We start from the raw sequence: 25552 nt of genomic DNA, 5'->3' as shown, positions 1-25552 counted from the left end.
AAATACAGACAGCGTTACTAAAACAACGTTATCAAACGGGCCCTAAATCTCCAAAACACCACATGTATTTCTAAAAAATACAAACAACGTTACTAAAATAACGTTACCAAACGGGCCCTAAAGCTCCAAAGCACCAACCATGCACAGTGAGTGGCTGCCTCCTAAGCATCAAGTGCGAGTGAAGGGTAAAATAGGAAATTAATAACATCAAAACTAGGTGGGAAAAATGCCCATACACCCCTTAAACTTTCAACCACTGGCCCAAAGACCCCTTCAAATTTTATAACGGCCAATTTACTCCTTAAACTATTTACACTTGCCAAATTAATACATCTGTTAGTTTGGTGTTAAAAAGCTAACATTTAAATCAAGTGAGAAGCACACAAAAATTACAAAGGTGAATCAACTTAGTTGGGAGGGAAAGAAAAAGCCAGGTTCAGAGAGAGGAAGACGATTGGACTTGATGGAGATACTCTTCGGTAACGAGAAGCGCTCCACGTCAGCATTCTGGAGCCTTCTGCTCTCGATCACGCTCGTCGGACTCTCTATCAGATTTGGCACTGTTGCCACGTCATCCCAGGGGATCTGATCGTGATCGTGATCGCTTCCTTCGTTCATTCCTCCTCCTCCTCCTCGAACTCCAACTCCTCCGATTCTCAACCTTCGAAGCGCGGAGTCAAGAGCAGAGAACGACGCCACAGTAGTGAAGTCGTTGGAGGTGGTGGAGGAGCGGAGCAAAGCGTGGATGAGGAGGCTAAGTTGCTTGTTGAGCTCGCGGTTGACGACGTGGAGGTGGCTGTTCTCCTGGCGGAGAGCCTCCACTTCTCCGGTGGCCTCACGGAGGCGAGTGAGGTACAGTGAATTCCGGTTCACGATCTCCTGGTGCTCCTGTTCGGTCCGAGAGTGGTACAGACGGTTGGAGTCGGAGTTCGAGTTCGAGTTGGAGACCGAGTCGGAATTCAGCGAGTCGGACGAGTAGGTCGGAGGAGAGCTGTAGAGAGAGCTGTAAATGACAACGTTTGGATGGAATAGTTGTGACTTGAACGGCGAGGCGGACATGGTGTTCACGGTGACGGTGCTCGACGACGAGTCGGTTTGCATTTTTTTCTTCAGTTCTTGTAATAAGCAAAAAGAACTAAGCTGATTCACCTTTCTAATTTTTGTGTGCTTCTCATGTGATTTGAACGATAGTTTTTTAACACCAAACTAACAGATGTATTAATTTGGCAGGTATGAATAATTTAAGGAGTAAATTGGCCTTTATAAAAGTTGAGGAGGTCTTTTGGCCAGTGGTTGAAAGTTTAGGGGATGTATGAGCATTTTTCCCAAACTAGGTCCATTTTAGAACCTTTTTTTTTTTTTTTTGAGAAACACACACACACACACACATATATAGGGGAAGAGAGATGAGATAAGAGAATACACTCACACGCTAACACCAAGTTGAAGGGACCAAATTTAAGATAATAATAATAACTAGCCCCTGAGCATGCGCTCACGTGCGTGCTTAGAGACTCTTTTATTTTTTTGGGTACAATTTAATGATTTGCATAAATTATAATTTGAAATTATTACATTTTCTAATCACAAAAAAACCTAAGAGTGTGATAAAAAAAACAAATTGATGTTTTGGCTGAACTAAAAAAAAAAAAAATCATCATGAATAAATTGAATCTAAAGTTAAAGCTCCAAATAATTTAATGGATTTGTTCACTTTTTATAACACTCAAAAGAACATAATAGAAAGAAAAAAAAAACCCCATGTATTAAATTAAAATTAATATTTAAAACAATTTTTTTTAATAAACAGATAAGGGTAGTTTTTACTAAAGCAATTGTTAAGGAAGTTTGAAATTTTTTTTTTTTTGCTTTTTGTTTTTTTGTTTTTTTGTTTTTTTTTTTGAAGGAAATGTGGGAAGCAACTTTTATAGTATTTTCTTTTACGGAATATTTTTAAACTTTGAAAAACTAATAGATATATATTCTTTAAAAAAAAATTATTAACGGTTATGTTTATCCAAAACTATTTGAATGTATTTTAAAGACCATGCCCATGATTTCCACAATTCTCTGTGGGAGGGTGTGGTAGTGTCATGGTGGCTAGTGGGTTTGTAATTGGACGTGGGATTTGATTTTTTTGAGACTGTTTCAGATTTTTTTTTATCTATTTCTATTTCTTAATGAATTCAATTTAGTAATTTACTTGCTTATCTACTCTACCCACCATTTCTTATTAGAGAAAATATTAAACACTCATCAAACTGACCAAATAAAAGAAAAGAAAAGATTAAAAAAGAAAAGAAAGAAATGATAATGACATGAAAAGGATAATGATAACAAAGTAAGGAAACCAAATATAAATCAAATACAGGAAAATAAATACTTACATTTTTGCCATTAACTACACTTCAAGTCTAAAGTTCAAAATGTCCTTTGGAGTTGGAGGAAAGAGCACAAAATTGAGAGAATTGAAGAATTGAAGAAGAAGCAATTTGAGTTTGAAAATCAATGTGAGTGTATTGGGAGCGTGGTCCTATTTTATAGATAGTGTTTTACGTGGGAGTTAAAGAATTAATTTTACCAAGCTTTGCCCCTATTTAGTTTATTTATTTATTTATTTTTTGATATTTAGTTTTGTTATTGGATATACGTTGCTGGGTTGTTTAACTTATTTTTATATTAAAAAAATATAAACGTATAGTTGTTTTGAAGAAGTGGATTAGTGAAAGAGTATTCCTATTTTGTAGGTATTGTTTTAGAGCAAGTTAGACATGTATTTTTACCAGATTGTCTTTTAATTTTGTCTCAACTTAAACCTAGAGGTGTAGGGGCATTTAAAAAAAAAAAATCCAGTCAAAATAAGAAAAATCTCTTAAATAGTAGTATAGATAATAATAATAATTCTTCATGATTAAAGTTAAAAAAAGAAAAAGAAGATTTTAGAGTGTAATATTTTAATCGAGGAAAAGAATTTAAAAAAACAAAAAAGAGATACCGCGTTATTTGTTTTCTGACTTTCTTTTTCATAAGATTAAAAAAAAAAAAAAAAAACTTTCTTTTTCATAATAAAAGCAGGGCTATTGGGTATTTGCAAAGCTGTACAACGCGTTTTCGCGTTTTGCTGGAACCTTTCGCCTTTATTACTTTGAGAAAAGTATCATTCACCCATTTGGATCTTTCTGTGTGTAGTCCATATATACCATCTTCTTCTAAATATTCTATTCGTGTGAGGAGTTAGAACTCCCAGAATTCAACCTAGCCTAGCTACACGATAATCTGTGGAAGGAAAAGTCAAATAACATTTCTTCTTATGAGATAATCGACAATAAATAAGTACGTGGCACATGACGGAAAGTTCTTTCTTTTTGAAAAGAACCAGTATGTATGTATGTATGCAATGCATGCAATCTTATAATTTTCCTTTTCTTTTTTCTTCTTTGTGTTTTTTATTTGATGTTTAATAAGGGGTCAAGGAGGTGAAACCTTGATCGATTATCAAAAAGAAAAGGATTTTCAATAAAGAAAAATGGTGAAATGTCATTTTCCACATACTGGCAAGAGGTTGATTTTGTGTGTTTGATTAGTTCTACTGGAACTCAGTACACTATGATATCATTATAAAGTACTGAAACGTGAATTAAAATGCCTATTATGAAAAGAGAGAAACGTGAAATGTCACTAGCACCATGACAATGATATTTTTTTTGGCTTTGAAAAAAGGGCAAGGGAATTGAAGTAGGCAGCTGGAAGACATATGAATGGCCCTCCCCATGGTCTTTTGTCTAAGTCTAAGTACATATAACATGGGGCAGTGATTGTTACACACAGTGTGTAGATATATAAACACTGTGCAAAAACAACTAATATTATGATTTTAAGGTATGTTTTTTATTTTAAAATTGTGATTTCAAGTCATTATTTTAAGTTCAAAATCAATTTCAGTTATTAGATATAGTGTGCATACATACACACTCTGTGCAATATGAATTATTTTAACATATCACTAGGAATGTTTGGTCACTTATAGGCTCGCTTCTAAGAGTAGGTGGAGGTCCCAACAAGTTCAAATCCCGCAATGGAAAGCGCTTGGAAAATAACTTTATGGTCTCGGCTCATGTTCACTAGCATCCTAAATGGGGCATAAGTGCATGGCTATGTCTCATCTAGTTCCCTAACTCTTGCAAGCTCAGGCCCAACGGGTAGAGTGTTACTATAAATACACCTAAGTAGAAGATGCTAATTAACTTAGGTTGCGTCCTCTACACATTTTTCATTCATAAAAAAAAAAAAATACTTATCTTAACATGATGTCATGCATAGTATGGGATCCCCATATTGTAACAATCAAACAACTGGTACACTCAAATGAAACATTTCATAAATTGGGGTAACCAGTGAAAGACGTTTAAAAAAAGATGCTTTGATTCATTTGGGAAAAAGTAGCACTAGGAGTGTTGATCACAACTCATAACCTAATTATGGTCCCATTCCGATACCATAAGCTGGAAAACCAAGATACCAAGATCAGATGCCACGCATTTGCATGTGGAATTAATTTGGGCCAAAATCCAAAAAATCATATCAGAATTCTTTTTGTGTAAGCGCCGACACATGGATTATAGTTATAGACTATGCATTCTCTCTCCCTCCCTTTATGACACATTTGACACAATAACTATCACGTTGCAGCATTTAGCATTACTACTTAGCATTTACAGCCCCTCTTAAATTCCTCACCTAATAACCAGCTGAACCATCCCATTCCATCCTCACCCATCTCAGCCTTAAAATATATATAAAACCCTTCTTGGTTCTTAACTTGCTATATCCCCACAAACATAAAAACACAAGCACTGTACTTGTAGTTAGTGCAAGAGGGTCTATTTTTTAAAGTTCTTGTGTATGTTAGTTCGTTGTTGTTTCTGTATAGACAACAATTAAACATCTTCATATTCTCTCAAATGGTTTCTTCATTTACCACTATGATGCTAATGATTATGATCATGTGGATGTGCTTGTGCACTACCCCATTTGGTGATGCTAGCTCTGGCGAAGATTTCTCAGTGTCAGAGTGCTTAAAAGTACCAACATCCGAGTTCCTCAGCTCTGTGAAGACCACCATCGACGCTGTGCAAACCGTGGTTTCCATTATCTCTCCCTTTACTAATCTTTTTGGCGATTTACGCGTTTCTAATGCCATTGCCGACTGCCTTGATTTACTTGACTTCTCGGCTGATGAGTTAGCATTGTCTCTCTCAGCTTCCCAAAATCCCAAAGGTACATAAAGTAATTTCGTACGTATTTAAAGCTATGTCAGATATTCATTTTGTTTATACTTGTCAATAGTGAATTTGTGCAATTGTAGAAAGAAGTATGGTATGCATGCATAGTAAAAAAAACAAAAAGAGATAAAAATAAAAGAACGAAAGACTCATTATTTTGTATTAAAAGACTTGTTATTTTGGTATGGTGGTGATGACTTTGTCCAAAGGGGAACATTTTGTACTGGAATTGGGTCATTGATGTGGATAGGTTTAGAGTTGGACCTCTAAAGCTAGCTCATCTCATCGCGTAATAGCTAGCTAGCACTCTCGTGAACCTAACTTTCATTATTTCATTAATTGAGTAAATGTCCATTGCATGCCTAAACACATTGTATTATCTTGTTTTAAAGTCATGATTACCTTTGTCTAATTCATTTTTTGCTTCCTAATAAGCTATCTATAATTTATATATTATTAATTTACAGGTAATCATAATAGCACTGGAGATCTAAGTTCTGATTTAAGGACATGGTTAAGTGCTGCACTTGTTAATCAAGACACATGCATTGAGGGATTTGAAGGTACCAGTAGCATTGTGGCAGGATTGATAGACGGTGGCCTTAACCAAGTGACTTCTTTGGTTCAACAACTTTTACACATGGTGCACCCGGTTACTAATGACCCCCGTGGGCGTAGGCTGTCAGGCAATGCTAACGAGCAATTTCCGTCATGGGTGAAATCCGAGGACAGAAAATTGCTACAAGCAAATGGGTATACGGTTGATGTTATAGTAGCTGCAGATGGGAGTGGGAATTACACAAAAGTGATGGATGCAATCAAAGACGCTCCTGATTATAGCATGCGGCGTTATGTTATATACATCAAGAAGGGTGTCTATAATGAGACAGTGGAGATCAAGAAGAAGAAATGGAACCTTATGATGATCGGAGATGGTATGGATGCTACTATCATAACCGGTAATCATAATAATGTTGATGGTTGGACCACATTTCGCTCAGCAACCTTTGGTAAGTATCTTTTTATTTTGCTTTTTCCCATCTTATTATTGAGGAAAAAAAAAAGTAAAAAAGATTGGCTGTTCATTTTTTTTGTAAATAGTTTTAATCTAACACCCTAATTAATTTGTGATAGATTTAAAATATCCACACTATCATCCAAATCAATGTTAAAATTGATAGATAAGTGGCTGGTTAATTGGGATGAAAATTTCAAAGTCATGGAAATTAGTATGTCTATGTTGACTTATTCACTAGTGCACCTTACAGCTCAAACGAAAGAGCACACTTACTTGTTAATCTTGACATTGATTGTAGATGATGGGATGAAAATTACAAATCAATCTCCAATCAACTTGGACAATTCAACTAAAAATAAGAATTATACAGTTATATTGTATTAAAAGACTCGTTAGTTTTAGATGATGAGATGAAAATATTACAAATCAATCTCCAATCAACATGGACAATTCAGCCGAAGGAGCTAGAATGATACCATTATTCTGTATTAAAAGACTCGTTAGCTAATGATGTTAAGTGAAAAAAAGACATTAATGCATGCTAATTAATGTGGGCCGGTGAAATTAAATTATTAAAGTGATACATTTGATCCGCTTTAGTCCCATCAAGTTAAAGTTGGGGTTGTGCATGTTCTACTGAGTTTATGGCTACACATGTATAAAATTTATAAATCAATGATACCCTATCATGTGTTGTCTTTATGGTGAAACAACAGCAAGAATATATGCTGGAGTAAGAGTAAAGACTAAGGATACCATTCAAACATGGTTAATGTTTCGAATAACAGAGAGGCTCTTGTCTGAATCTAGCTAGATTTGAATGTTCTTTTTTTTCTTTTCTGAATCTAGATTTGGTTCTTCTTTTTCTGTTTGTCAATGGGGTCGACCATAAAGTAAGATATGCCATGTTACTTGTTTGTTGGGAGTTTGCAACTAATAAATATTGTTTTTTCTCTCACTATGATTGGTCTAAGAGTAAGAAGAAAGCAAGGCCCTACTATATATGAACTATGAAGCAAGAAGCCAACAATCCAAAATTTGATTAGAAAGTATTGATTGAGCTATAAGAGTCTTGGCATGAAAAATGTATACATAAAAATTTTAATGCCATATACATATTTTGTTTGCAGCTGTGAGTGGGAAAGGGTTCATAGCGCGAGACATGACATTCGAGAACACTGCAGGGCCAGAGAAACACCAAGCAGTAGCACTAAGATCCGACTCCGACTTATCGGTTTTCTTCCGATGTGGGATAAGGGGATACCAAGACACACTATATACACACACCATGCGCCAATTTTACAGAGAATGTCGTATAAGTGGCACCATTGATTTCATATTTGGTGATGGTTCTGTGGTGTTCCAAAATTGTGACATTCGAGTCAGGAAAGGCCTACCCAACCAAAAGAACACTGTAACTGCTCAAGGCCGTAAGGACCCAAGTGAACCAACTGGTTTCTCCATCCAGTTTTGTAACATCTCAGCAGATTCAGATTTGGCACCCTCAGTTAATTCTACGTACACATACCTTGGTAGACCATGGAAAGCATATTCAAGAACCATTATAATGCAATCTTACATTAGCAATGCCACAAGGCCCGAAGGGTGGCTTGAGTGGAATGGTACTTTGCATTTGGGTACATTGTACTATGGTGAGTACATGAATAATGGGCCAGGGGCAGGCCTAATTAACCGAGTTAAGTGGCCCGGCTACCATGCATTCAACCAATCGAGTCAAGTTAACAACTTTACTGTGGCTCAATTCATTGAAGGGAACTTGTGGTTACCATCTACGGGTGTCAAATACACAGCAGGGTTGGGAGTTTAATTTATGACTTTAATTTTAACTAGTTGACCTAATTTGTTCTTGTACCTATTTATATTCTATCTTTTATAATATACAAATATATTATACTTTTTTTTTCGTCCTTAAATTGTTTGAAGCAGTAAGATTAACGATGGATTTATGTTGTGGGTTCCAGTTAGCTCGTAAAGTCTTTATTGGATGAATAAGGGACCTGAGATTCATTTTCCACTTATACTAAAAACCGATTGGTGTCTTGATTTAATAATAAATAACTATTATTAGAAGCAGACGCTATTGGTTGAAACTCTAAAAAAAAGAATGACAGATGCAGCGTAGGCGTGTAAAAGCAAAATCTATAACACACAATTACTACAACTCTTCCACAAAACTTAAGTTCTACAAAAACATTAGGCTAGTAGGCAAAATAATAGAGAAAATCTCTCTAACAAGCTTTTATTAATCAACACATAACAATAATCAACCTCTCTATAAAGAGTACTTATAGGAATAAAATTTCTCCTTCTTCTTTTAGGAAAAGAAATAATAAACTTACTTCTACTTGAAAAAAGAAAAACAATTTAACTAGGAAAAAAAAAACAATTAAAATCCTAATTCAACTAGGAAAAGGATTTTATTTGACCTTATAAAAGCAAATAAATCCTAATTCCACTAGGAATGATAAAACAACATAAAATATTAAAATATTTTCTTCACCTTCACTGATCTGCATCACAGATTTATGTTTTTTTTTTTTTTTTGTGTGTGGATAAAGTTCGATAGATTCTTCTCTTGCTGGGCTAAATTGATAGTGTAGCTACCTAGTAAACATGGCCCATGTGACGGTGGGCTAGATTCTCTTCTCATATGCAGTTAATCAAGCTCGGGCTTCAATTATAAAGTGGGCCCATAGAGGCTGTACTGCAACGAGGCATAATAATTTGTAACAGGCATAATAAGAATCAAGCTCAAGCTCAATTGATTCTTCCTTAGCTGGGCTAAATTGATTCGTCCTCCTTTCAATGATAAAATGAGCCCATAGAGGCTGCACTGCATTCAGTCCATAACAAAAGCCTCTCCAGGATGAACTAAATACTTTTTGTTTTACTTCTAGAAAAAAAAAAAAAAAAAAGAGAGGGTAAATTACAAATTACTCTTCTAAAGTTTAGAGGTATTTGAATTTTACACCTTAAAATTTCTGAATTTGAATTTTATTTCCTGAAATTTGAGAGTGTTTGAATTTTAAACCCTAAAGTTTCAGAATTAAAATTTAAACACTTTCAAACTTTAAAGGATAAAATTTAAATTCTGAAATTTTAAGAGGTAAAATCTAAATACCACAAACTTTAAGGGTTTAATTTATAATTTACCAAAAAAAAAACTTTTTGTTTTTGTTTTATTTTTGGAAGAGGCGTCAAAACTTTGTTTATGCCAAAATAGCGATGTTTGAAAATATTAGGAGAAGTATTGAAACTGACATTTCCAAATATTGATTTCAATGTTAATTTGCATAGTTACAAAATGAACTCATCTAAAATTGTCTTTTGTTTATCATTTTTTTAAGTTTATTAGTGAAAGCATCTTTCTGAAAGACGATTTAGTGTTAAGACCATAATCATCTTTCAGGCATATACTATTATGAGGCGATTTTGCATGTTATAAAATGGCAACACCTGCGTGTTAAAAATATCATACATACAAAATACAGGTAATAAAATATAAGACATGGCATCATTTTTCCTCATGTCAAATGCAAAACGAATTGAGGCACAAGAAATCCTCACTCATTTGAGTTTTCAAATTAAATTATAGAGGTATTACAACCTAATATATAGTACAAGTCAATGGAAATCACCTTACAATACCCCAAATCCAAAAGCAATATTTTAATGGTAGAATACGCAATGATGACCAATGCTCCGTCAAGGCCGAAACAAACAAATCTGATTATTTTTTTTAAAGAAATTTTAAAAAATGGGTCGGATCACAAGTCAACCTAAATTTTATGTCGGACAAAAATTTCAAATCCTGGTGGGGTATTTATCCTTTGGGTTGGGTCCAATTTTGCAAGTTCTTTTTTTTCACTTGTGTCGAACACATTCTTACTACCTCCTCAAATCACACTGCACTTTTAATTATTCCTGATTCTGGCATTGAGGCCGTGTTTCAAGGGGTTCAAAAAGTTTACAAGTAATAATAACTCAATCCTGTGATCGTAAAATTGGGATTTAAGCTAATTCATTAAGGATAGAGGAGTCGCTAGACAAAGAAGAAACAATGTGGAGATATAGGGATCTTGATTCTTGAGCCATTATATTACTCTTTGAATTTTCAAGGCATTAATTTAGATTGAATGATATTGAAAGGTCGTTATCAAGTACACATTTGTTACACCAACAAACTCAATACCATCCATAATTCCATATAAACTAAAAAGTAGTTGAAAACATCATTGTCTAAGATGACATACCGAGATTTTAGAGGTAGTCCTCCCAATTTTGAAAAATCAATCTTTAATAAGTTTAGAACAAACCCAAAAAAAAAGTGATAATGAAATCACTTCTCTGCTAATCGTTAAATAGAATTTCCACCTATATATAGTCCTATTTGACCTTTGCTTTCAAAGCTTCATGCTGTGTATATCAAACCGGAAAGTCCCAAGAAAAAAAAAATGAAGGGTATCTAGCTCCACAGACCCCATTTTTGTAGTCGGATGAATCTGCTCTAGAGATACTTTTTATTTTGTTAGCTTGTTGTTGAGTATTTATCTTGTAGTGGTGGATGGGTTCTCACGATGAGGCCTATTTTGTGATTTGGGAGTAGCTAAAGTGATGATACGAGTGATTTGAGATTTTAGAATTTGACTGAAGCGGTGTAATTTAGGATTGGAGTTCTGTAAGCTTTTATTTTTTATTGAAACGCTGTAGTTTTGGGGCTAATTTGGCAAAAATAAAACACGTCAACATACACATGTGTCACTTAACAATAGAAACTAACCGAGGGGAATGAATTGCTAACGGAACCAAACTTTAGGGTTTAAAATCAAAGTTTTGAAACTTTGGGGTGTAAAATCCAAGCAACCTTAAACTTTAGGAGTATAATTTGCAATTTACATTTTTTTAGAGAGTTTCGACCTATGGTGTTTGCTTCTAATAATAGCTCTTTATCAATAAACCAAGACATCAATCGGTTTTTGGTATAAGCTGAGATTCAACTCCAGACTCTTATTCAACTATCAAAAACTTTACTAGTTGAGCTAACTAGAATCCATGTATCCCTAATATTATTCTTGACAAGTAATTTGTTTCTCATTTATTCAAGAAAAAGAAAATGTTATCATTACTGATGTTCATGAGTCAATTGGGTCACATAAAGAAGACAGGTCTTCTCTCGTAAAGAAGGCTACAATATAATTGTCATAAAAGAATCTCAACATGTGAGTTTATGGCCCATGCTGGGACATAAACTTGAAATCAATTAGACTTTTCTTCAAAAAAAAGAAAAAAAAGAAATTGATTTGACTTATCACCGTTTCTCTCCAGAACAGGTCAAATTGTGGATAGTTGAAGTTTATATTTACACATTTTGTTTTGATAGGGTGAAATTTGGTGCCTCCTACCTCATTTTCAAAGACAAAAATTCAATTATTATGTAAGTTTATCTACTTTATTTTTTAATGTTTAGCAATTTGGCTCAAAACCTACTTATTGACTCAAAACCTACTTATTTGACTCAAAACCTACTTATTCTTAAGCAACCTGATGCGTATTGGCTTATCTATTGTTGAAACATATATATTTCTTCTTATCTCAAGGGTTAATGTGGTGTGTAAACAGGATATGGGAATGGGTAATAGTTGTATGGAGATGAAAATCACTTTTAAAAAAATACATGAAAACCATAAAATAAAATAAAATTTTGACAAAGTAGAGGAGAAGAAAATAACTGAAGAAAAGCTCATACTTCTACTTGGCTTTAAAAAAAAAAAAAAAAAAAATTGGGGTTTGCACTGCTTTTATAGTGTTCATGATTAACCTCGCAAATTTGGAGATAAATTATCAACCTTTGAGTTTGAGTTTAAGTTATTCTTGTTAGAGAGATAGAGTTTCACTATTTATTAAGTTTAGAGTTTAGCTGTTTATGTGAAAGATTAGGCCTTCTTAGGTTGAAGTTGATATTGTTATTTAGAAAAAAAAGTTACATAATTTTGTTTTAAGAAAATAATATTGTTTTAAAAAAATGATAATGATGTGGCAAGTTTTGGAGAGGTCAAACTTTAAAAAAAAAAAAAAATTAGTTAGATATTTAATCAAACTCAAACTCCATGTTTTACATGATATATGCAAATTCAGAAAGTCAACTCAAACTCCAATTAAAATATTTATGATGTTAGATAAATCCTAAGCACATCCGTTCACAGCCAAAATTTATCTAAATCACAATAAATAATTTACGTGGTTTTCATAGATGTAAATGTGTAATTTAAGATAAAGGGATAATGATGTCACCATTTACTACTATTATTTTATGTACCATTATTATCGGGTTTTGTTTCTTTGGGAGTTTCTTGGGGAGGGAGTTTTTTTAAGACTGTTTTTTTTTTTTTTTTTTTAAAATAATGCTGATGTGTAACATTGTGGAGAGGTCAATCAAAAGTTAGAAATTTCGGTTATATATATATATATAGATTATCAATGTTTGAGTTTAAGTTGAACTTGTTAGAGAGATAGAGTTTCACTCCTTGTTAAGTTTGGATTAAACAAAAATAATATTTTTTTAAAAAAATGATAATAATGAGTTTGAGTTTAAGTGGGACTTGTTAAAGAGATAGAGTTTCACTTCTTGTTAAGTTTGGACTAAACAAAAATAATTTTATTAAAATAAAATGATAATTTTATTAAAATAAATGATAATTTTATTTAAATATTGTGCTAACGTGAAAAATTGTGAGGGTTTAAGAGTGAATTAGGCCCTAAACAAAGAAAAAGTTGTGATATAGTCCAAAATGCAACAAAGAAAAAAAAGGAGGGAAAGAAAGAAAGAAAAAATTAGGCCCTAAACATTTAATTGTAAGAATGAATGGCTTTATATGTCTCACATAGAGCTCCATAGCACTTTTTTGTCAAGATTTTTTTTTCTTTTTTTGATAGATAGTGTTAGTAGTCTCTCTCTCTCTCTCCATTAAAACATAATTTCTATTTTCTAATATAGTCAAGCGGAGAAAAAACTGTAAAAGAAAATAAGACATCATGTGAAAGAATGAAAACAGTAAGATAATAAGAATATAGAAAAAGAAAACAAATAGAGAGAGGAATATGAATCTAGTTTGCTTAACAAGTCCGAATACCTTTCCACCTTTAAGTGCAAGTATGAGCCTTTATGTGGAGCTAATAAAAAAAAAATTGTTTTCTAATAGCCTTTAGTTTCAAGTATGAGGCTTTTGTAAGCAACAACACAACAAATATATATATATATATATATATATATATATATATATATATATATATATATATATATATATATATATATATATTCTAGGGGTAAATTGCTCACCTTCACCCACAAAATATCCACATTTATAACCTTCAAGAGCGAGAATAAGCCTTTACTTGATGCTAATGACAAAATCTTGCTTTTTTTCATTGCCTTCAATTGCAAGTATAATTGCAAGTATGAGACTTTTGAGGGAACATGCAGCAAAATCTCTTTTTTTTTTGGGGGGGGGGGGGGGGAGCGGGAATTGTGGTGGTGTTCATAAAAAATAAAATAAAATTGGGTGTTTAAACCCAAACCAATGCTTGGTTTGTTTTACACATAAGAAATGTTTTTAAAACAACATATTATAGGAAATCCTATAAAAATAATAAAAAAAAAAGACTTCCAAGTTCCCAAAATTCTTAGATTTTACTAAATGATGGAAATTTCAAACAAGTCAATTAATTTTTCATTGATTAAATGATTATATCTAAAATTTTAGAATTTAGTATTCAAAAGGTTTTTTTTTTTTTTTTTTTTAATTAGAGAGTTATGGTTTTTTAAAAACATAAACAAAGGGTAAAGAATTAAGGCCTTTATAACAATGATGATAACAATAACTTGATTATGGTGATGGTATGGTATCATGATATTATTGGTGGTAGTGGTGGTAATGACAATGGCGATGAATGATGGTGGAGGTGATGGTGACAACATTGAGGTGAGAAAAATGGGGTGGTGGTGACAGTGACAATAACATTGATAGTAAATGGTGTATAACATAGATAAAGATGAGCAAATAAAATTCATAAAATTCATAAAAACAAAATGTTAGTGTAGACATGTTTAGGGGGAAAAAGGGAAAATAAATATTATAATGACATCTAGGCATGAAAAAAGGTTTTTTTTTTCTTTCAAAAAAAAAAAAGATTAGAGAAAAAAGAAGACTAGTATATACATCTAGGTTGGCAAGCATAAGTTCATTGCCTTTTTGCATATAGAAGGCAAGCATATCCTTTTCTTTTTCTTTCTCCAATTCTTTGTCTTTGGTGTTGGAGATGCTTTTCTTTTATGACACAATGGAATAATCATGGCTTGTTGAAATTAACGAGCCATCTAGTCTATATATAGTAACACCATCTAGTCTATATATAGTAGATGTTATAGGTGATCCTTACATAAACTTTGTACTAACAAATTTGAAATCAAGGCTAACTTGGAAGGTTCCCTAGGGGTATATTGAAGCCAAAATCATATTCTTGTTCATGTAAGTATTAATGGTCACTTCTCCAACTTTTTTTTTATGTCTTTGTTTTTCTATTGCTATCTATAAACATTTGGTTGCTTTACCTGCTTCATTTTTCTCAAAAATATTAAAAATGCAATAAACTTTGAGCCTATTTACTTATTCATTTGCACTTGAATAAATGATTTTTATTGCTAAATGGGTTTGGTTCATGTTATTTTTTTATGCAATTTTGATAAAAGATATATCACTCTACTTTTTATAAATCACTATTTTGAGGAGTCGACATATTTATTAAACATTTATTATAGATTAATCACATGCAAAATTTCACAATAATTGAATGCCACTTGCTATTTAGTCCATACACTCTTTTTTTTTTTTTTTTGATGAGAAGTCCACACACTTACTTGTTTAGTATATTTAGGAATTAAAAAAAAACACACACACACACCCAAGTAAGAAACTTAATATTAAGCAATTTATAGGTTAGTGAGATTTTAATGCCCACCAATCATATTAATATTCGAAAAGCATGATACATTAGCTTAAGGGGAGACTAGACCACACCAATTCCCCCACCTCCATTTCAAATTTTAATTCTTATGCGTGCACCTTATTCCCCTTCTCAACCTCTCTTTCACACTTTTCTCATACATACAGCCATACATGGATTCTTTTATGTATCTCTAATGTTTTTGGGCATGATATTGTTCAATATTACAAGAAATACAACTAAATATCGAGAATATTACTAAGCTAAAATATTGTTTTCACTAGTTTAAGAGAAGAAAATAAAAGAAAAAGAGGAACTAATTGGGGGCTACTGGGTTTCAAATTATGGATCACTTTATTTACCAAATGGCCATTTATCTTTTAAAAAAAATGGTAAAATTAAAATTAAAATTTTGTTAATTAAAATCACAAACTTATAAAATTGTCTTAATTTGAAATATTAGTCTATTTTTGCTATTCACTTCCATTATTCTAGAAAATTAATGTAAAATTGTTGACATGTTTCATTTAGGTTTTTCTTATCTAAACAATGTTTTCTCTCTCTACCTCCTCTATTTAGGGTAATTACAGAATACTCTGGAGTACCATAAATACATACTCATTCTATCATATAATTGTGGGTCTCACTAATTAAATTTATAGTAGAATCTACAATTCATATAAGAAGAGGGAGTATGCCTCTGTGGTGCTTTTGGAGTATTCTATAATTTTACCTCTGTTTGATGGATGTCAAATTGATTTATAAACAAGTTTTTGATGAAATGTAGATTGACTTCCTATGGATTTAATTATAAGAATGAATGACTTTATATATCTACATAGAGTTCCATAGCACTTTTTCGTTGAGCATTTTTTCTCTTCCAAATTCCAAAAATTCTTAAATTTTATTAAATAATGGAAATCTTAGACATGTCAATTAATTTTTATTGATTAAATGAGTATATCTAAAAATTTAGAATTTAGTATTAATTTTTTTTTTGGGAATTAGAGTATCATGATTTTTTTAAACATGATGGTATTGGTGGCGGTGGTGATAATGGCAAACACTGGTGAATGATGGTGACAATATTGAGGTGAGAAAAATGAAGTGGTGGTGATACCGGCAATAGCATTGATAGTGATGGTGTATACCATAGATAAATATGGGCAAAGAAATTTCATGAAATGAATATAAAAAAAAGTTAGTGTAGATATGTTGGGGGTGGGGGTGGGGGGGAGGAAAAATAATTATTATTATGACATTTAAAAGTTAAAAAAAAAAATTAGAGAAAAGAGGTAGATAAGTATATACATCTAGGTTGACAAGCATAAGTTTCTTTCCTTCTTGCATATAGAAGGCAAGAATATGCTTTTCTTTTTCTTTCTCTAATTCCTTGTCTTTGGCATTGGAGATGCTTTTTTTTTGGGGGAGGGGGAGGGGGAGGGGGGTGGGGGGGAGGAAAGTAAATATTATTATGACACTTAAAAGTTTAAAAAAAAAAAATTAGAGAAAAGAAGAAAATAAGTATATACATCTAGGTTGACAAGCATAAGTTACTTTCCTTATTGCGTATAGAAGGCAAGCATATGCTTTTCTTTTTCTTTCTCTAATTCTTTGTCTTTGGTGTTGGAGATGCTTTTTTTGTTTGTTTTGGCATGAAGGCATATCATAAATTTATCCTTAGAATGCAATTCCATTAAGTCTATATAAAGTAGATGAGCTCAATATGAACTTCACATTAACAAAATTGAAATTAGAGATAGCTTGGAAGCTTCCCTAAGGGTGTTTTTAACCCAAAATTTTATTCTTGTTCCTGTAAATATTGATGGTTGTTTCTCCAAATTTTGTTGTACGTCTATGGTTTTACTTCTTAATTTTTCTTATAAATGTTTAAAATGCAATGAATTTTGGGTTTATCTACGTCTTAATTTTCACTTGAATTAATGATATTTATTGCTAATGGGTTTGGTTCATGAAACATCTAATGTAAACTTGATAAAAGGTACATTATGTGTACTTTTTATAAATCACTATTATGTGGAATCCATAATTTTATTAAATGTCTATTATAGGTTAATCACATGCAAAATTTCACAACAATTGGATGCCATATACTAATAAGTCTATAAGTTTATTTTTTTAGTACATTTAGGAATACAAAAAAAAAAAAAAAAGCTCATCATAAATTAGTGAGTCTTTTTATTTTTTATGGCTAATGACATTGATATTTGAAAATCATGATAAATTAGCTTAATATTTGGTAAGCATAAGGGGAGACTAAACCATACTAATCCCCACCGCCAATTTAAATTTCAATTTTATGTCAACACCTTTATTCCCCTTCTCAAACTCTCTTTTACACTTTCTTTCTCACAGTGTTTGATCCTTACTTTTGCACATCAAATTGAGTAGCGCATGAGATTGGAGACACTGTAGCACTAGAGGAAGTGAGGACTTTGTGAGCATAGTTTGAGTTCCCGTGCCATATCAAATAAATACAAAATTATAAAGGTATCTATTGGTCTCCAATAATTTTTTTTTCATCTATGCCCTAGTTTTAATTTAGGATATACAACTCCCAACCTTATTCTATGAATTCATTTTCTAAACAAGCTAGAACATTTTTAATTTAGGGTATATAACTCTCAACCTACCTCTCTCTCTCTCTCTCTCTCTCTCTCTACACACACACACACACACGTATATTTATTTATTATTGGAAAATTTGTAAATATATAAAAGGAATTAGAATTTACTAATGAAGTTTGAAAATATCATGATTTACCTTTTTTAAGGTAAACAAGGTGAACAATGCTCTAACTAAATTAGATACATGCAATATAACTTTTATATTTGGAACGATTCATTTTAAAAATTAATTGAATATATTTTGGGCAATCATAAAAGTTATGTAGTTCCCTAAAGTATATTGGTTTCTAATTGTCATTCATCTTGGAACAGATCACAGAAGATACTAAAAATATTGTCTAACAAATAAAAATATGAAAAGTAATAAGAGTATAGAAAAAGAAATGGTGGCAAAGGGAGAGTAGCATCTTAATTAAGATTAAATAGCAAGGCCCATTACCTTTCTTTCAAGATCTTTATCATTTTCTTCTTCTTTTAAATTTTTTTTATTCCTTCGCAATTAAAGGAAATGTTTAGATACTAATAATATAGGAAATGAATACCTAATAAATGAGAGAGAGAGAGAGAGAGAGAGAGAGAAGCATTTGACTTGTATATTGTTTAGCAAGCCTATTGCTTTTCTTTTACCTTTTGCTTTTGTTTTAGAATTTTCAAATGATGGTGGTGTCATATACTTCTTATAAGGTCATGCTTGATGCTAACAATAGAATCTTCTTCTTCTTTTTTTCTTTCCCTTTTTCTTTGTGTGTGTTGGGTGGGGAGTTTTTTTTTTGGGGGGGGGGGGGGGTCGTCTACATCCGCTAGAATCTTGCTTTGTTTTTAAGATAAGGAATTATTTCGAAGCAACATGTTAAAAGAAATCCTAAAAAAGAGGACTAAAAAATATATGACAATGCTAAGAGATTGAATCTCATATATTAATAACTTGAAGAGATATGGGCAAAAAAATCTTGTAAGTGAATGACAAAAATAAAATTGTAGATTTAATTATTTAACTAATATTTTAACACCCTCTCACATGTGTTTAGACTTCCCCTTGATAAAAAGGGTCCAAGATATGAGGAAAAAATTCATATTGTTAATATGATGGATTAACACTTGTCCAAAAAAAAAAAAAAAAAACTTGAGGCCATGTTTGGTATGCTAGATGGAAATTATGTTAGGAATAGAAATTCATATTATTTGAAAAAAGATTAGAGAAAAAAGAAGACTAGTATATACATTTAGGTTGGCAAGCATAAGTTCATTGCCTTTTTGCATATAGAAGGCAAGCATATGCTTTTCTTTTTCTTTCTCCAATTCTTTGTCTTTGGTATTGGAGATGCTTTTCTTTTATGGCACAATGGAATAATCATGGCTTGTTGAAATTAACGAGGAATGTGTTTTATCTTTTGAAAGTAACACCATCTAGTCTATATATAATAGAAGTTATAGGTGATCCTTTCATGAACTTTGTATTAACAAATTTGAAATCAAGGCTAACTTGGAAGCTTCCCTAGGGCTATATTGAAGCCAAAATCATATTCTTGTTCATGTAAGTATTAATGGTCACTTCTCTAACTTTTTTTGTATGTCTTTGTTTTTCTATTGCTATCTATAAACATTAGGTTGCTTTACCTGCTTCATTTTTCTCAAAACTATTAAAAATGCAATAAACTTTGAGCCTATTTACTTATTAATTTGCACTTGAATAAATGATTTTTATTGCTAAATGGGTTTGGTTCATGTTATTTTTTTAACACTTGTCCAAAAAAAAAAAAACTTGAGGCCATGTTTGGTACGCTAGATGGAAATTATGTTAGGAATAGAAATTCATATTATTTGAAAAATTAAATGTTGTAATAGAATAACTATTTTTATTTATATTTTTGGTTAAAAAGTGGATAGGCATTGCGTTCAAGTTACACTTTCGATAACTTTTACAAAATCTTACTATATGATAACTTTTTTCCTTAATAATATTTTGATAAAACACCTACCATTTGTTCAAATTAAAAATAAAAAAAACCCAAAATTCTATAATTTGAGTTCTTGATATATAGATTAGTGAATTTGTAGTATCCAATCACCTTGATATTTGTGAAGCATGATAGATACAAAAATGACATTTGAACAAATAATATGTTTAGCAAAATATTATTATGGAAAAAAAGTTACAAAGTAGTATAATTTTGTAAAAGTTACCTTAAGTATAACTCGAAGGCAATGCCTATTAAAATACTCATCTTGCCTTGTGTTAAAAATTGTTAGGATATATCATTGCTTGGGATATTAGGAAGGCATTGGAAATGACTTAGGGTTACTTGACTCCTAAGAAGGCATCTGAATTCAAAGGTTTAGCTTATAGTCTTAGGAAATGTTCTTAATTCCTTACTGTAATTAAATAACTAATAACAAATTAAAGTTGGGCAAACATAAGTGAGGGGGACAAGCTTATGGGAAATGTCCTATCACTGTTTCACTATTCCCATGTTATTATCCTTATTTGTAGCTCCCATACACCTAAGTACGGCTTCTGTGTTATCAAAAAAAAAAAAAAGAGTATAACTTTTCTGGTCCAGTTGAGGGCAATGATTTTCTTTTACACAGTTACTGTAACAACATTGTATATTTATATATTTTTTAATGGAATGATATGGGCAATTTTCAACTTAAATATGAAAAATTAACATTTAGTTTGCTTAAGTCAGATTCCCTCCTAATTGTAAATTTTCATATAAAGATGTTGGCATATACTTTTGCTATTGCACATTATTTGCCTTGAGACATCTTTAATATTGAAAGAAAAAATCTAGTATTACAAATTATTAAACAATTTCTTTGTCACAATTGTGATGTAACAGAGGGTGAGTAGTGAAGAAAAAATGGTAGGTTTATATGTAAGTGATAGACAATTACTTGCAGTCTACCACGTCAAAGTTGTGACAGAAAGTTGTGGGATATTTTGTGGTCCTAGAACCACTCTTAATACTTTCAAGTGCAAGTATGAGCCTATATGCGGAGCTAATGAACCTTAATATGGAGCTAATGAAATTTCCTTTCTTTTTTTAAACCTTCAACAGCAAGTATCAAGTACGAGACTTTTAAGTGGAGCACCCTACAAAATCTTTTTTTTTTTTTGTGTCTTTTTTGTGGGCCAAGGGGGAGAGAGTTATTTAGTTAGGATGGTGTGATTATGAAACTTTGTTGGGAGAGTACAAGTATGAGTCTTTACGTGTGAGTTTTTCTTTTTCTTTCTCTAATTTGTTGTCTTTTGTGTTGGAGATGCTTTTTTATTTTTGGCACAATGGAATAACTCTAATATGTTTTATCTTTTGAAAGTAACACCATCTAATCTATATATAGTAAAAGTTATAGATGAGTTCCGTATGAACTTCATACTAACAAAATTGAAATTAAGGTTAACTCTGCTTTTCCTTATAAGTATCGATGGCTAATTCTTCAAGTTTGTTTGTATGTATTTTTTTTTCCTACTAATGTTCATAAGGTTGCTTTACTTGCTTAATTTTTCTTACAAATGTTACAAATGCAATTGGGCCTATTTACTTGCTATGTTGCACTTGAATCAACGATATTTATTTTCAAATGAGTTTAGTTCATGTCACGTCTAATGTAGCTTTGATAAAGGTATATCACTCACAACAATCGGATGCAATTCACTATCAAGATATTTGTATAGCATATTTAGGAATACCAACACACACGCACACACACACACACACACACACGCACAAACCCTATATTTTTAAGCTCTTTTGTATATTACTAAGTTTATAATGCCTAATCACATTAAATTTGAAAAGCAAGTTAAAATAGATCAGCTTGATTGAAAAATTAAAAAATTAATACAGAAAATTTTCTTTTAAAAAAAACTAAAAACTAAAAAACTAAAAATAATATTAATTTCAAATATTTAAAGAAAAAAATTATTGAGAAATTTAACCAAAAAAAAACTAATTTGATTAACTGTTCAGCTAGCTGTACAATGGATCAACTGCTTGAGTCAAAAGGCAAAAGTGGTGACTTAGTGGCAGCAAATTTAGGTGAAAAGGAGCAGATCCTGAAAGAGAAAGAGGTTGGAGACCAACAAAAAGAACAACAAGCTGAGGTAGTGGGTACTAAAGTAGATGATCATGAAGAAGAAGAAGAAGAAGAAGAAGAAGAAGAAGAAGATGTAACTTTTTTAACTTTGTTTTTGCATTTTTGCCATCACCTTCTAAAACATGGTCGTCTTCTTCATCAAGTTACTTTGTGCATTTTTGCATTTTTGCCATCACTTTTTTAACTTTGTTTTTGCATTTTTGCCATCACCTTCTAAAGCATTTTTGTCATCACCTTCTCACTTTTCTTTCCATTTCACCATATGGGTTATCACTCATTTTTGTCTATTCCCAATCTTCTGAGTTTTTCTCTCATTTTTCTTTCTATTTCATCGTCTCTGGGATTTTACTGATTTTTTTTTTGTTTAAAAATTTGAAAATACAATTTTAATTTAATTTTTTAGAAAAAATATATTTTACTAATTTTTCTTAGTTTTTAATTAAAAATTTTAAAAATCAAAACTACATTGTTATGATAAATAAAATTAAATAATATGATAATTTGGGTATAATTAATTGTGAGAGAAAATGTGAATCATTTGTATAAATTAGGTAACTTATACAAAATTATATTACTTGATAACTTTTTTCCATAATAATATTTTGCTAAAAAATCTACACTTTGTTCAAATATAACTACATCGTTAATTGAAAATACAGGTTTTTAAAAAATTTATTAAAAAAAAACTTATATATATCTAAATATTTTTAACTCTCTAACATTGCCTTTTTACATTGTAAAAAATAAGCAACGATATATTTTTATACGACAACTAGAATTAAATATATATTAATATAATTTAGGGGATAACAGTAAGAGAAGATGTGAATTATGTTTTAGGGAGAAAGATAATATATAGTAAAAATTTATTTAATGTATAATAACAAAATGCTAGCCTACAACCAGAATTAAATAAAAAAAAATATTTTGACACAGCAATTCATTTAATTCATGAAAGCCCAAAATAACAAGCCCACAAAACCCCAAAAATAAACTTGAGCAAAACCAAGCCCACCAACCATCATGTGTTATGGGTTATCCAGATTGGAAGGTTCAACAATAAGCCTAAAACGCAAACATCATCATCTCACCATTTATGTTTACATCTGTTTCTTTTTACAAAAACACGAGAGACCAAAACAAATGCTCCCCACACTTGAATCAATCAAATATCTAATGTGCGCTTCTCTCTCTCTCTGTGTTTGTTTTATTGTGTCTGTGTATGTCATTAGAAGATGAAGCGGCTTCAACATTTTTTTCATCAGGAGCATCCGTTGGTCTTCAACGAAGACAGAATTTACCAAAGAAGTTGTATTGGGTGCCGAGAACCAATATTGGGTCCTGGCTATAGTTGTAAAGAATGCATGTTCTACTGGCATCATAAATCATGTGCGGAACTACCCCTTGGGTTGCTGCACCATCCCTTGCACCCATTACATCCTCTTATTCTCTTTCCCGAATGGAAAAATCATCCTGAGGGAGAAAAGAGCAATTGTGATGTCTGCAAAGAAAAACGTGGGGGATACTATTATTTTTGTTACCGATGCAACTTTAAGCTTCACATCAAATGTGGTTCTTTAGCGCCCGCCACGGAAGCACCTGAAGTCCACCACCACCCATTGATTCCCTTATGGAGGTGGATGATGTTCACTTGTGACCTTTGTGGCAAAGAAGACAAGGGTATGCCCTATGTGTGTACCCCTTGTGGTTTCTTCATTCATAGAAGATGTGATGGCTTCCCAGGCAGACTCAAAGTCATACGGCACAATCACCCCCTCAACCTCATCCATTCTCTTGAACTCCATCAATCCAACTCCCAATTATGTCAACTCTGTTTTCTAAAAGTGGACACAAACTATGGCCTTTACTATTGCTCCAGATGCGATTTCGCTGCCCATCTCCATTGTGCTATGAGCTGGCGAAACAGGGAGAACATAAATTTGCTGGAATTTAAAGAGGAGTCCGCCGAGTCAAAAGCTATGCTGGAAAATGAAGATTCAAAGCTCCATCAATCTGTTGACTCAGAAATTTGCAAAGTCATAAAAACTGCTGTGGGGGAGGACGGAATTGAAATTGCCACAGAAATCAGACACTTTAGCCATGGGCATCACTTAAAGCTTACTGATGAGGTTCCAAATAACAAAATTTGCAACGGGTGTGTACGAGCTATTCTCACTCCATCTTTTTATAGTTGTGTCAATTGTAGCTTCTTTCTTCATATATCTTGCACTAAATTACCCAAAATAAAACAACACCCACTTCATCGACACCCACTCACCCTCGTTTATAAAAAAACATTTAATGAATGTGATGCCTGTTCGCAGTTTTGCAATGGCTTATACTATGAGTGTGATAAATGCTACTACCCTATCGATTTTCATTGTAGTTTGATCTCAAATACCCTTACTCATGCCTGTCATAAGCATCTTCTTTACCTCTCAATCACAAACTATGAACAGAAGTGTAGTATTTGTGGTTCTGAAAATGACCAAGTGTTCCGTTGTACCACTTGTGAATTTGTTCTAGACTTCAAATGTGCTACAGTACCACAAACCGCATGGTACAACCAACATGAGCATCCCTTCACTCTACGTTATACTCCTGAAGATGACTCTGGTGAATATTACTGTGACATCTGTGAAGAAGAACGAGACCCCAAGCAATGGTTCTACTACTGTGAAGATTGCAGTTATCCTGCTCATTCCGAATGTATTCTTGGGGAATACCCAAATGTCAAAAGAAACCCATATACTAGCTCTCTGTTTAGAGATGCTGCACCTTAATTTGATGTAAAGACAACCCTCAATGACACAATGGTCTATCAAAGTGCCCACTGTAATTCAGCATTCATGATAATTGTTTATAGAAAGATAGATGTTGTTTTAATTTTTATTTGTTTATTTTCAATTTGGGTTTAGCCTTAGTTCTTTGTTGTTGAATCTAATGTGTTATTATGGCGGTCCATTTGTGTAGTTTAGGGGGAACTTTCATTTTATTTTCCCCCCTTTTGAGAAAGCTTGTCTTTGTTGCCAAATTTATTAATCAATTTAGTCTTTTGCTTCATAGTAGTGTAGCTCATGCATTCATTTTATAACCTTGTTTTATCACGACAATCAAGGCTGAAATTAGAGAGTGCTTAAGTCAAAAATTCTGTTTTTTCAAGTTGGATCTCCATGGATAGCTATAATGGGTCATACACTGTCCATCATCTGGCTTAGGATGTTAGCACTTATGAGATGGAGGATTCTTGTTTGATGAAAAGGTCTAAGATAGAGGAATTTTATGAACAATGGGAAATAATATGATCGGTATCACTTGAATTGAAATGCTTTGTAGAGGGAATAGAAAGGGCTTATCCTAGATCTTATTGATGTGGTTGATCAGCACAAGAATAACAGAGAACAAGAGCTATATTTGACTTCTTAAGTGTTTATACTTGGCACAGTCCTTCAAGTTTGGATGCTATAATAGCTTGGATATT

At 32.2% G+C, this 25552-nt stretch overlaps 3 protein-coding genes across 3 annotated transcripts; 2 read left to right on the top strand and 1 right to left on the bottom strand.

Moving 5' to 3' along the window:
* Positions 1-402: 402 nt before the first annotated feature.
* LOC142643232 (zinc finger CCCH domain-containing protein 15-like) lies at positions 403-1101 on the bottom strand. Its single transcript, XM_075817768.1, has one exon. It carries the CDS (start codon positions 1099-1101, stop codon positions 403-405), a length of 699 nt encoding a protein of 232 aa, XP_075673883.1.
* A 3727-nt stretch (positions 1102-4828) lies between these two features.
* Positions 4829-8229, top strand: LOC142605355 (pectinesterase/pectinesterase inhibitor PPE8B-like). The gene is made up of 3 exons (XM_075776821.1): positions 4829-5277; positions 5750-6292; positions 7431-8229. The coding sequence occupies exons 1-3, from the start codon at positions 4962-4964 to the stop codon at positions 8126-8128; spliced, it is 1557 nt and encodes a 518-aa protein (XP_075632936.1). The 5' UTR covers positions 4829-4961; the 3' UTR covers positions 8129-8229.
* Positions 8230-21955: 13726 nt separating this feature from the next.
* Positions 21956-24854, top strand: LOC142643231 (uncharacterized). Its single transcript, XM_075817767.1, has 2 exons — positions 21956-22078; positions 23307-24854. Exons 1-2 carry the CDS (start codon positions 21956-21958, stop codon positions 24852-24854), a joined length of 1671 nt encoding a protein of 556 aa, XP_075673882.1.
* The last annotated feature ends 698 nt before the right edge of the window (positions 24855-25552 follow it).

This window comes from Castanea sativa, chromosome 7 (assembly GCF_040712315.1).
Source record: "Castanea sativa cultivar Marrone di Chiusa Pesio chromosome 7, ASM4071231v1".
NCBI classification, from domain to species: domain Eukaryota; kingdom Viridiplantae; phylum Streptophyta; class Magnoliopsida; order Fagales; family Fagaceae; genus Castanea; species Castanea sativa.
This window is presented reverse-complemented; position numbering and strand designations above follow the sequence as displayed.

Bases quoted from the DNA above. Each gene is read 5' to 3' on its own strand.
- LOC142643232 (XM_075817768.1), bottom strand. From the start codon at position 1,101: ATGCAAACCGACTCGTCGTCGAGCACCGTCACCGTGAACACCATGTCC.
- LOC142605355 (XM_075776821.1), top strand. From the start codon at position 4,962: ATGGTTTCTTCATTTACCACTATGATGCTAATGATTATGATCATGTGG. The intron at 5,278-5,749 runs GTACATAAAGTA...ATTAATTTACAG, and splicing joins AGCTTCCCAAAATCCCAAAG to GTAATCATAATAGCACTGGA. The intron at 6,293-7,430 runs GTAAGTATCTTT...TTTTGTTTGCAG, and splicing joins ATTTCGCTCAGCAACCTTTG to CTGTGAGTGGGAAAGGGTTC.
- LOC142643231 (XM_075817767.1), top strand. From the start codon at position 21,956: ATGGATCAACTGCTTGAGTCAAAAGGCAAAAGTGGTGACTTAGTGGCA. The intron at 22,079-23,306 runs GTAGTGGGTACT...TGTCATTAGAAG, and splicing joins AAAAAGAACAACAAGCTGAG to ATGAAGCGGCTTCAACATTT.